The sequence below is a fragment of the Myotis brandtii genome, unplaced genomic scaffold (genome assembly GCF_000412655.1).
Source record: "Myotis brandtii unplaced genomic scaffold, ASM41265v1 scaffold131, whole genome shotgun sequence".
NCBI classification, from domain to species: Eukaryota; Metazoa; Chordata; class Mammalia; order Chiroptera; family Vespertilionidae; genus Myotis; species Myotis brandtii.
Window position 1 is genome coordinate 3,548,800 of NW_005354632.1, and position 13,448 is coordinate 3,562,247.

Genomic DNA, 13,448 nt, shown 5'->3' on the forward strand with positions numbered 1-13,448 from the left:
CCCACCTGGGTTCGGCGGTCGCCTCCCCACAGCCCTTCCCTCTCCGGCGCCCACCCGCCGCCCCTCTGCGTCCGCGGAAGGCGCCCGGAGTCTGGCTAGACACTGACCGCGTGCTCCGGTCTCGGTCGGCGGGACCGAGGTATTCATCTCAGGTCCCAGCCCCCAGCGCAGTGCCTGGCGCCCGAGCGCTAATGCAAGTGAATTGCATCGAAGCTGGAAGACGGACTGACACCTCCCGAATTCTATCTCCACCCTGAACTCTAGGCTTGGACATCCATCCCCCTTCTCAGCGTCTCCGTGTAGATGCCTAACAGACATCGCAAATGTAACACTTCTGTGCGTTGCTCCCATCCCTCCCCGACCCCTCCGAGGGTGCTAACGTCGTTTTTCACCACCTTTGCTGGACACCCTAAGCTCCCATCCTGCGGCTCCCCGTTCCTCCTCCCCGGCTCTACTTTCCCCCATGGCCCTTCCCACTGCCGACGATGACGTGGGCTTATTGTGTCTCCCCCTCCGTGAGGACAGAGGCCTGTTCTGTCCTGTTGCCGGCTGTGTCTCTAATGGAAAAGGGACAGTCGGACACACAGTGAGTGCTCACTATTCACGGAATAACTGATTTCCTATAACAAGCTTTCGTCGTGATTCCATGTCTGCAACTTATTCACAATTCCAAACTTAAAAATTTCTGCATCCAAACCCAACTTTTTCCTTTGTCCTTATATCATAATCCTGGTCCTTACATTTCCATTGTGCATGCACACACACACACACACACACACACACACGACCCCCCACTCAGTGATTCCAAAGCCTATAGGAGGGACTTGGGCATGATAATCTCATTGAAAGAGGGTCCTAGAGATGCATTTTGCTTAGAAATGTAGAAAATGTCAACCGTCCGTAGGAAAGAAGGGGAACCCCTGGGAGGGGGCGGGAAAGGTGCCAGGGTTCCTCTTAGTACCCCACCTCTCTTACCCACCTGATCCCCTGCCGGGAGCCGTTCCAGCATGCTCAGCAGGCTGCATCACCTGGAGTGGCCAGGGCATTTCCCCAAACCTGAAAAGGATGCATTAAATATTTGCTGCCAGACAGCTCAGGGCATCTGTATCTACATGATATTGCCTCCTACTGGCCAAACACCTGAACAGCCATAGGCAAGTCTTCCAATCTGACAATGGACTCGGTAAATGAAACCTGACCCTTTGAAGTGTATATCTCTGCCTCGCCTCAGGACAATTTGTGTTAATAAAAAGCATGGGGTCCTGAGACGAGGAGAACTTAGTTTCTTTAGCTAGGCTCCTCTGACCCCCAAATGCCTTTCAAAATTATGCTTCGTCTCTGGACTCTTATTTAAGTTACACACAGCCCCTTCTCCAGATTGCTGAACCCTTCTTAATGCTGGAGCAAGGACCCCGGCAACTCCCAAATCTCACAGACCTGGGAATTATTCTCGACTTCACCTTCTACCATCCCTCTCCCCTTTCTAACCATTCGGTGCAGGTCATTGTGTCTCCACATATCTCACCCGTTCCTCTTCTCCAGTCTCCCTAGCACCTGCCCTATGAGGCCCCTTCATCATCCTAACTATTGCGACCACCTGCTGAATGATGTCCCCGCCCAGCTTCTTCCCACTCCAGCCACCCACCCCACGGGTGATGGCATGATTTTCCTTAAGGTTGCAAGGATCTCTTCGGTTGTTTGGGTCCAGCTTCAGATCCTGTTCCTTGTGACCACCTTTTTTATTGCCGACCCCAGGCTCCCCTTTCACACAGCACATACTTCCAGTCTAGCTCTCACCATGTTCTTGTTCCTTGTTTACATGTCTGTCCCTCACACTCAAGAAACGATGAGCTTCTGAAGGAAGGAATTTCGGGGGCCCCAGGCTCTCCAGCCCAGCACCAGGCCGGTGGTGGACCTCAGAAACATGGACCGACTGGCTGACCCTCTCTTGCTCAAGAGTCCCTGCCGTCTCCATGCCCACAGGAGTGGTCTGCAGAACTCAAACCCGTCACTGCCGGAGACCCAGCTCTCCTGCCAAAGGAAACAAAAAGACTAGTTTTCCAGACAAGAACACTTGCCGTCTTAGCAGCATTCTGTGACTGCATTTGCTGGTTATGACACACATGTTGCAGTAGGGTTACTGGGAGTAAAATGTATTGCTATAACTAAAAACACAAATCAATACAGTGTTTTCCTCAGTAGCCAAAAGTTGCAATCATGTGGTTGATCACACTTTTTGGCGCTGTGAAGATAAAACGCAAAGGTAAGAGACCACTGAAGAGCTTGGTAAGGCATGAGAGGAACAGGCACAGAAACCAGTTGGACTGTTGTCTGCCTCCTGGTCTCCCCCGAGGATAAAATCGCAACGGGTGCCCAGCCTCCTTTTATGCGATTCCTTCTGCCTGGAAAGCCTGTCTCACCTCGGGTACCTGGGAGCCGGAAGAAGAGGGAGTAAGACTCAGATTCCGAATGGATGTTGAGGTTCAAATGGTCCCCTCCATTCGTTCCTATACCCAGAGGGAAAGAAGATAATGTAAGTAAAGGCAGGAACACGCCACCTCCTGCCACAGGGGTGAGGATCTGTGGGAAAATGTGAAAAGAAGGGACTGTCCTAAGCTTTTATAGCCACTTCTCATTTGACACTCAAAGCAACAACGGGTAGGCAACGTTTCCATTTGCATTCCATCCACAAACATCTCTTTATTCATCCTTCCACAAAAATCTCCCCAACACCTCAGATGAATCAGCCAAACGCCAGAGACACAAAAATAGGACAAAACAGAGCCCTTGCCTTCAGGGAGAAAGACACAGGCGCAGAGGAGGCGCTGACCCACGAGGCGACACGCAGGCCGCAGGGGGCGGTGTAAAATCACACGCAGGACTGACATTTCCCGGGCCTGCCTTGCTCCTCGTGCGGCTCTCACGTGGGGGAGAGGAGACCCTTCTGAGAAACCCAGGCAAACCGCATTTGGCATTCGGAGAGCAATCGCTTTCTTCTCCCCGTCCTCCTCAACCCCGTCCCAAAGGCCAGCATTGCTGCCAAGACCGCGGCACCAGGAGAGACAGCTCGAGTCCCAGGAAGCCCTGGGGCTGGCTTCTGTGGCTGATGCTGAGGCGAACGTAGGTAAGGGGTTCACCAGGCAGTGAGTGGGGGCCGGAGAGCTCCCCAGGCAGACACGTTAAGGAGATATTCTGGGCAAAGGGAAGAGTTTGTGCAAAGGCGTGGAAGCGGGAGAAACCATAGTCGTTCAGGGAACGCAGGCCTTTAGTGCGAAGGGGGCAAGTATGACAGCAGTTACCAGGAAACGAGGCTGCGGAGATACATCCCTCCCACCTTAGGGAGGACTTTGTCTGCCACCACAACCCATGTAAAATGAGTGCTGCCCGCCGCTGTGGCTCAGTGGCTGAGCATTGACCCATGAACCAGGAGGTCAGTGTCTGATTCCAGGTGGGTCGGGGACACAGGCCTGGGTTGCTGTCTCCATCCCCAGTAGGGGGCGTGCAGGAGGCAGCCGATCATGATTCTCTCTCATCATTGATGTTTCTCTTCCCCTCTCTCTCTCTGAAATCAGTACAAACTTACCAAGAAATGAGTGTGCTGTGTTCTCGGGAAAGGGGGCGGGGGGAGTGTTATGTAGCAATAAAGAGAAATAGTTAGACATGTAGAGTGGGATTGGATTGACGGCCAAGGGGAGGAGTTTGGATTTTAACTTGCAGACCGTGGAGCATGATGGGAGTTTGGGAACTACCTGGGAGGTGACTGCAAGGGCCGCTTTGCACCTCACAGGTCCTGGGTCTGGTCGGCGGTGGCACATGGCTCTCCCAGCACCAGTGCTACCTGCATGCCCATGTCCAGCCAGCAGTGACTGAGCACCAGTTCCCGAGTTCTCTTTCCCTCCTATAGTCATTCTTTTAACATATATGTATTTATCGATTTCAGAGAGGGAGTGAGGGATGGAAACATAAATAATGAGAATCATTGATCGGCTGCCTCCTGCACACTTCACACGGGGGATCAAGCTTGAAACCTGGACATGCGCCCCACCAGGAATCAAACCATGACCTCCTGGTTCACAGGTTGATGCTCCACCACTGAGCTGTTATGCCCAGATTTCAGGATCCCCAAGAGACCACACCAGGGAGCCAGCCGTGTCCGATGCAAAAGCATAAGAGTCTTTATTCAAGCTAGCTCGTGCTCCCCGTCCACCACACTCGCCCATGCAGCGACAAGAGGCAGAGAGAGCGAGCTTTGTGGGTAGAGGGGTTTTATAGTAAGGGGAGGAGAGAGGACTGTGGGCCCTGCCGATTGGCCAGGCGCAAGTCGGTGTCTTGTTACACAGGATGTGGTCGTATCTATGGCGCGCACTTCCCTTGATTATCATTGGTTAGTTTAAAGAAATCCTAGGTGTGGCTAGCAGAGGCTTGGACTTCCGGGAAGAAGCTCCTTGCTGAGCACATGGCTATGGCTGCTGCCCAAAAATGGAGGATTCGGGGCAAGATGGAGGGCGTAGCCCTCGCCCTTTCAGAGCCACACCAGCCTGGCTCCTATATTAGTTCTTCATTCAGTTCATCTGCTCAGTGGGCTGGCACCATCAATAAACGTGTTCTCTCAAGTTTGTCAAGTACTAGTACCTGGCCCTCTGGACAGAATTTATTATTTAGGATCCTGCTTAATCCGAAGTGGCTGCTCCCACGGCCTAGGGGGCAACCAGACCTTCAGACCTTTTCCCACAGGAGGGGGGGGGGCGCACAGCAAAGGTGGGGCTCCTGAGCTCTGTGCAGCCCCCTCTCGCCGAGGTGACTTACCTGCCAGACCATCCTCCCTCTCTCCAGACGGGACGCCCCTCTGCCCAAGGCCCGCGGTGATTAATTGCCCCTTTAATATCAGAGCCTCAGTCTTCAGGGACGGAGGCGTCACGTTCGCTCTTCTCCGTGTGAGAGCGGGGCCCCATTCATTCTCGTCCGGGCAGCATAATAAATAACCTGGCCCTGTTGGCAGGGATTTTATTAGAGACTGATGGGACATTTAACAATAACTGGGGGCCTGTGATTTATTAGGTGGGGCGGCCCGTGGCGTCTCTGAAGGCTGGGAACGTGGAATGTAATTGATAAAGCGGCTGTCAGCCGCCGGGAGATGCACTCAATAGAATATGCATTGGAGGGATTCTCGCTGGGGCTGTCAGGAGGGTGTCTGCTCGTCATAGCAGCTTCGAGGAGGATGCTGTCTGCTGGATATCTGGGGGAGACACGAACGCCCAGGAGGGGACCCTGAAGGGGCCCGGGAGGGCTGCACCTGTCAGCTGCCCAGCCTGATGGGAGGAGGTGACACAAAGGAGCAAAAGGCAAAAAGCCCCCCCCCCCCAGGACTCCCATGGCCTTCGGGGGCCTTTGTCTCTCTCCGGTGAGCTGCCCGGGAACAGAGGTGCTGAGCACCCGCTTCCTGGCAGAGGAGGGACATGGGAGGCTGAACCGGCCAGAGGAGAGGTTTCTTCTGGAATTTGAAACCTCTGAACCCTGAGGTGTCTGCACCGAGACCCCCTGGCCTCCTCTCCAGCCTGACATTATACACACACCACCACCCCGACCCCAGTGACCCTCCTGCCCCCCAAGGCACACACGCCGGTGACCCCACACCCACGCCGCCCCTTGAACCCTGCTCCAGGGGGCAGCTTGTTCGGCCACTGCTGATGTCCTGCCAAGAACGGAGACTCAGACGGATGGAGTCTCACCTGTTTTTGTTGCTGTTTCCCAGCTCCGGACCCCAGAATCCAGGCAGAGCACCTGGAAAAAAGCATATGGGTCCCTTACCCCCAGGGCCCACCCCCCACCCCTCACCCTCCACCCAGGTCCTGACAATGAGGCAAATTGGGTTTATCTCCGGGGCCATCGATGATGGCACAGATGCTGCACAGCTCTGTCCTCAGGCGCCTCGAGCCGCTCCAGTCAGCGCTGCTCACATGCTCTACCCCCCACCCCTCGGGCTGCCCTCAGCTCTAAACCAGGCCACGTAAGGCAGACAGGGGCTTTCTCTGGCCAGAGTCCCTCCTTTGATCCTCCGCATCTTTCTTAGGTCCCAGGAGCCTGGCCTGCCTCCCAGGTCCCTCCTGGGACAGGAGGGGGGGCAACAGCCAGGGCAGAAAAAGTAATTGTCACTGCCTAATCGGAGCCTCGGTGGTGACACCCAGGGACCTCGGAGCAGAAGGGATACAGCAACCAGCTTGATTAGATCAAACCTCTCCCGCAACCTCGTTAAATTAAACTGACAGGCGGGAAGCAGAGGAGGGAGGGCAGAGGGATCGCCGCCTCGGGTGGGGGGCAGGGGCCCAGCGCCAGGCGGTGGGAAGACCAGACGGTCTGAGAGCAGCAGCCCACCCCTTCCCTGTGCCGCCTGAGATGGGAGGTGAGGGGTGTGGGTGTGAGGTGCGCATGTCCCTCTCCGAGCTCAGGCTGCGACACAGACGCCCGGCGGACTGCTGCCGCCCCCAGGCTCCGAGCATGTGCTTGGCCACGGTGCTCTTGACCTTCCAAAGGGCCTGTAGACACTTTCCCTTCCCACGGGCAGGTAGCCTGGGATTACCTGCCCCACCTTACAGCTAGAGCGAACGAGGTGTGGAGAGGTTATAGGGCCGTTTACAGGGCCCTGTCGAGGCAGCAGAGCCGGTCCAAGACCCCAGGTTCCCTGTCTGCCGTCAGGCCCGCGTCGCCTCCCACATCCGCCATATGGCAGAACGTCCCCGATTTAGTCCCTGGACTGCCATCTCTCCTCCCACCCACCAGAGCGACGGAGCCACACAGCTTGCTTTGTGGGCCACGGGCACATGCCAACTCTCAGCTGCCTCAGCGCAGCCCACCTGCCACACGCACAGCCAGCTTCCAGAGCCAGGAGGTCACCGCAGGCCTCACGCCCCTCTCCACACGCCCAGGCCCTTCCCACCGCTGCCCAGCCGCCTCATTACAGTTCGGGGGAGGGGGAGAGAGTGTCAGCAACACCAGCAACAGCAACTGGAGAAGATCACACCGATAAGCTGGCGTCCTCACCTGCCAAGGCTAACTTTCCACTCCCCGGTGGGCGAGAGCGCGTTTCAGTGTCTGAGCCTTGTGCAGGCTCACACGCTCATGCGCGCACACACACACACACACACACACACACACACACACACGGATACTAACGCCTCGCCCGGGTGCCCTGTCCCCACCTGGGAGGCACTCTGGGATCTGTGTATTGACACCTGCACCCCTTTCCAATTCTCCTTCCCTGGGAGGGGGCAGGGGAACCCCAGGATGGGGTGCTGAGGGTGGTGCACGCTGGCTGCTGGGCACAGGGTTGGACCCTGCCTCCCCCCAGGGCACACTCACCACCGCCCGGGAATGACTGCATGGGGGCGGGGTGGGGGGGGGGACAAAGGGCAGGGGGAAGGGTAGGGAGGGGCAGACTGTCACCACTGCCCCCTGAAGGACGTCTGGGTGAGAGACGGACGCACATTTTCTCCATGAGGACAAGCAAGTGTAAACACCACTCCCTGGGGAGAGCGTGTATGTGCCAGGCCAGACACGGCATCATCATGCTTGTTCCCATGGTTACTGCATGATTCCGATCCCTGAGAAAGATAGCACACAGCAGACAGACAGAGGGGTCCGAGATGGTTAGGCAGATATCACCAGCCTCCTAAGCTCGCCTGGTGCTGTGACTGGCCCCTCCCATCCTGACACCTCCAGTCTATCATCTGAAACCATAGCACCGATGGTCTCAAAGGCCAGGAGTTGGGTTCCTCTAGAAACACCTGCCGAAGTGAGATTGGGGGCGGGGTGGGGGGGGCTTGCCTGGTGGACAGGGTAGAAAGATCGGTGGGTCTGCTTTTCTGGGCTGGTTTTGCCATTAGCAACGTGAGTGACGAGGGAGAATCCCCTAACCTTTCTGCACTTTCCTGACTTGTAAAATGAAATGCTTGGGCAGGAAATGTTAGAGTGCTCAAACTTTAGGGAGCGCAGAGGAGAAAGCAGAGGTTTAACCAAAGAGGTTAAAGTTACTTGTCTCGCCCTGGCCTGTGTTGCTAGGTGGTTAGAGCATCGGCCCACACACCGAAAGGTTCGATTCCCCATCAAGGGCACATACCTGGGTTTCAGGTTCAATCCCCAGCCCCTGTTGGGGCACATGGAGGAGGCAACCAAATGATGTGTCTCTCTCACATCGAAGTTTCTCTCTCTCTCTCTCTCCCTCTCTCTCTCTCGGCCCCTCCCTTCCTCCCACTCCCTCTAAAAAGCAATGGAAAAAAATATCCTCTGGTGAGGATTGACAAACAGAAAAGTTTTAAAATAAAATTACTCGTCCGTTCCAAAGGGTGTGGATTCTGGAGCCCGAGCCAGGGCCTCTGGTGCCCGGAGGGTTCTGGCTCCTGTCTCCTTCCTCATCTGCAGGATGGAGGCAGAGGAGCCCCGGCCTCAAGCGTCTGGGAGGAGCAGGCCAGAGCCTGACACAAGGAAGGCCTTGAATGCACGGAGGAGCCCTGTGTCAGCAGCAGGCCGGATGCTCAGTCCCCGCCCCCCGCCCCGGCCCTGACTTCTGGTCTTTCCACGAGCTCACAGTCCCCTGATTATCTAGAAGGTCCCTCTCAGCCCCCCGATGCTGTGACGCTAAGTCAGAAAGATGAAAATGCTAGTTATGTCCCAAACCCTCCAGGCAGAGACACAAAAGCCCATTTGGGGTTCATTATTCATTCTCCGTCGCCTTAGTCGCTGCGGTGGATGATGATTCATGGGGAATAATCACAGCAAAGAAAACCTGTCCGCAGGCGGGAGGGGGCGGGGCGGGAACAGCCCGAGCTCCTTTGCATGTTCAGCTCCTGTTTTTCAATATGTGTCTTCATTTGTTAAGCGATGACAGTGTTTCTTGGCCTCGTTGGCTCTCCGCTCTGGAAACCTGAGGCTTTGTCTTGGTACAGACCGCTGCCGCTGCCACTGCCGCTGCCGGGAGCCGCTGCCCACCCCACAAAACCCCAGGTGAGCAGAAGCCTCCACAGAAGCCGCTGTCACGCGGACACTGGGTCCCCTCAGGGTGTCCAGGCCGAAATCTCCACCATCCCCCAGAGCTGAGGTCTGATCAGGGCTAAGACAGGTCTCTGGCCCCTGAAAAGGAGCGGAGGTGGATGGAGCTGCCCGGTGGAAGCGAAGACACACTAAGCCCGTGGTCGGCAAACTGCGGCTCGCGAGCCACATGCGGCTCTTTGGCCCCTTGAGTGTGGCTCTTCCTAAGCCTTAGGAGCACCCTAATTAAGTTAATAACAATGTACCTACCTATATAGTTTAAGTTTAAAAAATTTGGCTCTCAAAAGAAATTTCAATCGTTGTACTGTTGCTATCTGGCTCTGTTGACTGATGAGTTTGCCGACCACTGCGCTAAGCCAAACCCGAGAGGTGACCTCTTTCCCTCCTCACTGCACAGCCCGGGGAGGGAGGCAGGCAGCCTCCTTTCTCTCTCGCTAACAAGTCTCTCCCTGGCAGGCTGCCAACCCCTGGTCCTCGCCCACAGCTACTAGAAGCTGGTGGCGATGGCCAAGTGGTGTGTGATCAAATGAGCCTTCGCTCTGAGTTGCAGGCCACGGTGAGGCCACAGGGAAGCCAGCGCGGGGCCTCTGGGACGTCAGATGCGGCCGAAGGTCCCCCAGGAGCGTGCGAGCCCCTTTCCTTGTCAGGGCAGTACACCAGCGATCGTTTGCGCAAATCTCCTAAGTGTTTCCTTTAGCTGTGCCCTGGCATTCTTCAGGTGTTTTGCAGTTGAAAAAAAATGTTTGCTTTTCCAGCAAATGTTTACAAAATGGAAATATTTGCTTTCCAAATAGCAATAAGCCATCACTCAGGTGCTATAAGCACCAGGCCCAGAGCTGCAACTAATTCCAAGAAGGGCTCTGTGTATTATTTGAACTAGCCTAATTTTGCACTTAAAATTCCCTCTGAATTATTCAGATGAGTTAGCCCATTCATACACGGAGTTTTCTCAAAGAACTATAGAGCAGGCCCTCGAATAAGGGCATCTCACTCAATGTCCCTTTATGAGATGCCATAGGAACTTAACTCTTGTATCGATTAGCTTACGGTAAAAATGGTTTCCTTACATGTCATTTCGCTAAAGTCTCAGAACCCATCGACAACGATAAGTAAGGACTTATTGTCCTTCTATTTCTTCCTCCAATACCTTTCTTCTCTCCTCCAAAAAAAAAAAAAATTTAGCTCCTGCATAACCAACAGTCCCGTCTTGCCGCCGGGTGACTTTGTAAAGAAGTTAAGGCTGTGGGAGCCATGTCTAGGTTAGTACTATGTGCAGAAGCCATGGCGGTGCTGTGGAGGGGGAGCTACCGGGACTCTCTCCCTCCGTGGCCCTAGTCATCTCAGCAATCCTGCTTTCTGCAGACCAGGGTACCAGAAAGGGGTTACCTTGGAGACAGGGAGACTTTACTGCATCACCACACAGACCAAAGTCTTTGGACCTCAGTGGCTCTGTCTGTGAGTGGGGAGAATGACACGCTACGTTGGGAGACCCCGAAAGCTAAGGAGCTGCTAACGAGCAGTCTTTGATTCCTCTACCAAGTCAAAAGAGTCTTCGATTAAAACCCAAAGAGAATCTCCCTTTGGGAACCCAGAGGCCACTTCCTCCCTCTGCTGTCTCCCTGGAGTTGGGATTGGAAGAGGCAAGGCGCCCAGCCCTCTGTCAGACAGAGGACGATGCCATGAAAGGTAGGAGTTAGCTTCTTCAGAGAAGAGCTGGGCCTCCATCCAGACCCCGCCCCCCCACCTCTCAGCACCCCGGTGTGTGCGCACTCAGACACGCAGTCTCTGCTCAGCACCTCTGGGCCTGCTCGCCTGGAGAGATCAGTTCGCAGTGATATCTGAACTCTTGCCAACAACACGTGTTTATCTCTAGGGTCAGCCTTTCCTGTTGGTGCTCAGGAGGCCTGGGGGAGCCGGGGGGTGGAGGGGTCGGGTAATGGCTGTTGGCAGCCACAAGGGGTGGAGGCGTGAGGGCACTGGGGACGTAGACCCTACCCTAGGGAGGGTGATGTGATGATGAGGTTTCCAGACCGAGTGTGGTCACGTGTTTCTTTCCTCACATCAGGATGAGCCCCCAGCCCTTCTGTTGCCAATGGCCATGAGATGGACATCACTTCACCCTGGGGTGGGCCTGAAGGAGCTAGCCAGGACTTGGGGGGCGGGTGCTCCAGGTGGGGGCTGTGGATCCGGGCCAGGAGAATGGCAGTGTTTCCATTGTTTAGTTTAGGATCTGAGCTCTGTTGGGACACAGCTGGTTCTGCCCCTCCCTTTGAGCTTAGTCATCGGTGCCAGGACCCTCCGGCTCTGGCAGTGGGACAGAGGGGCCAACCTCCCTCACTAGGCTGGGTCAACCCCAAGAGTCTGACACCCACAGACGGCATTTCCATCTCCCTTACACTTATCCCACCGGCAGGGGGTAAATGCTGAGATGCCTGCTCAGGGTTCCAGCCCAGCTCAGGGTGGTGGCTGTGAGAAAGCATGTTCAAAACCAATCTCAAAATCTTCGATTTAGTCCTCATTTCCAAGTGAGATAATCTCATCCTCCCTCGAGGTTGACTTTTGGGGGGCAGAAGGGAGGAGGCTGACCATTTGATTCCTCTTCTGCAAAAATGGATCATATCCACCACCACCCCCCATCCTCAGCCCAGAAATATTTACCCATGTTTATATAACCATGGCAACAGGCTTGATTCTCTACCACTTAAACCTTTTTAGAAAAAGAGAGAAGGGGAGCAGCCCTTTTTCCTGCTCCTGCCTCCTGCTCCGCCCAGATGACCTCTTCAGGAACAAGGTGAGAGAGAGCCCCACAGCCCCGGGTGTGACCTTGGCCTTCTCGGGGACAGGGAGCAAGAAAGTCACAATGGCCCAGCATCACGGAAGGACTCAGAGTTTGACAGTAATTGTCCTCCAAAGTCCCGTGGGAGCCGCACAGAAATAGCACCTCCGACTTGTCCGGGACCTCCTTTCGAGCGCCCGCTGAGACTACAGTCATCTGCTGAGGAGCGGACGGATGGAATGCGGTCTGGCTTTGCTGATGACATAGCCTTTATCTCTAAGACGGATTCCCCTCGTCCTGACTACACGGATCATTGTGGGAGTCGAGTTTTCTGAGTATAAAAGGGTTAGACTCACAGAGGTTTAAACCATCAGCCAGGGAAACTGAGGCCAGTGGAAAGAAAGCATTTGCGAAACATCATCCCGTGTTGTCAAGAGTCTGGAGGACCTGCCCACCCAGTCCCAGGTTCTGCCATGAGCCCAGCCTCAGTGCCGGAAGCTGTGAGGGCAGCCACCCCCATCCTCCCGCAGGAGTCCAGTGCCTGAGCCCTCGGGATGCAGAAACCCCAGCTTAAACTTGACTCTGAAGACGAGGGCAAGCACAGACCACAGGTGTGCTCGGTGTCAGTGAGGAAGCTCTGCCCTCGGGTTGGGGAACCCCCTTTGGGGTCTTCTTCCCTGTAAGGCTTCCGCTGTGGACTCTAGGCTGATGTCCAGGCTCCTTTCTCTACCCCACACCATAGGGTTCACCTCCAGGACTGGCCCAGGGGGCTGAGGACAGCAGCTCGGGCCTTGGGGGTGGCTCCCCTCGGGACACTCTCCGCCCCATGGGAAGGAGCCCTTACAGCGGTTCTCAACCTGTGGGTCGCGACCCCTGAAAATACATCCTGCATATCAGATATTTACATTATGATTCATAACAGTAGCAATATTACAGTGATGAAGTAGCAACGAAAATAATTTTATGGTTGGGGGTCACCACAACATGAGGAACTATTAAAGGGTCGCAGCATTAGGAAGGTTGAGAACCACTGCATCTCAGCTCACAGCTTCAAGGAAGCCAGAGGGTGGGGAGGGCCAGCGGGGCGGCCTCCAGGGAGCAGAGAAATGCAATTTCAGGCTCTCCCAGCGCTCGTGGGAAATGCCGGAGCATGATCCCGCGGGTGTCGGTTTTTCTGACCCACGCGGGGTCCTGAACAGCGACCTCGAAGGGAGGGTGGGCACCTGGGCTTGACGAGAGGTCACGGAAGCACAGACCCGCACCTCTCCTTTCCTCCTTCCATCCCTCGGCTACCGCTCCAGCTTCTCCCCACAGGGCTCTCGGCGCGAGGCCGAAACACGCGGGCACGTCACTGTAATTGAGGACCTGGGAGAAGGGGCTCTGCCAGTCTTCACGTCTAAAGATGTTCATTTGCATCCCTCTTCCTTCTCTCTCATCTCCCAGGATAAGCAGACGCGCTCTTTGCTGACACGGAGTGGAATGGCCGCGCCTGCACTCCCTCTTCTCGCCTTGTGTGGGGGTCTTCAAGGTTCTGTCTCGCTCGGAGACCCTAAATTCTGCTTGGGGCACTCGTTCCCGTTAATTACCTTGAAACCACACGTCGCTAATTGCCCTAATTACTCTCGAGCCG

At 55.4% G+C, this 13,448-nt stretch overlaps 1 protein-coding gene and 2 long non-coding RNA genes across 6 annotated transcripts in view; 1 reads left to right on the top strand and 2 right to left on the bottom strand.

Annotated features, from left to right (window-relative positions):
• LOC106725031 overlaps positions 1–2,934 on the bottom strand; it is a 3,417-nt gene extending 483 nt beyond the window's left edge. Inside the window, exons 1-3 of the long non-coding RNA XR_001360878.1 lie at positions 2,421–2,934; positions 1,798–2,031; positions 980–1,056 (exon numbers count right to left, since the gene is read on the bottom strand). This is a non-coding gene — a long non-coding RNA (uncharacterized LOC106725031). The remainder of the gene's footprint in view (positions 1–979; positions 1,057–1,797; positions 2,032–2,420) is intronic.
• Positions 2,935–3,077: 143 nt separating this feature from the next.
• The window catches only part of FAM212B (family with sequence similarity 212, member B), a 23,978-nt gene continuing 13,607 nt past the window's right edge, over positions 3,078–13,448 (top strand). The window contains exons 1-3 of one of the 4 annotated variants that reach the window (XR_001360874.1): positions 8,901–8,997; positions 11,758–12,429; positions 13,262–13,442. Coding sequence is in view for 1 of the 4 variants with exons in the window: in XM_014534601.1 (XP_014390087.1) it covers positions 8,875–8,997 (123 nt within the window). In the remaining 3 variants the exon portion in view is untranslated. Of the gene's footprint in view, positions 3,125–8,872; positions 8,998–9,498; positions 10,185–11,757; positions 12,430–13,261; positions 13,443–13,448 lie in introns of those variants that run through there. The other 3 variants (XR_001360875.1, XM_014534601.1, XR_001360876.1) reach the window with 3 other exon arrangements.
• The window catches only part of LOC106725030, a 9,761-nt gene continuing 844 nt past the window's right edge, over positions 4,532–13,448 (bottom strand). The window contains exons 2-3 of the long non-coding RNA XR_001360877.1: positions 5,730–5,781; positions 4,532–4,989 (exon numbers count right to left, since the gene is read on the bottom strand). This is a non-coding gene — a long non-coding RNA (uncharacterized LOC106725030). The remainder of the gene's footprint in view (positions 4,990–5,729; positions 5,782–13,448) is intronic.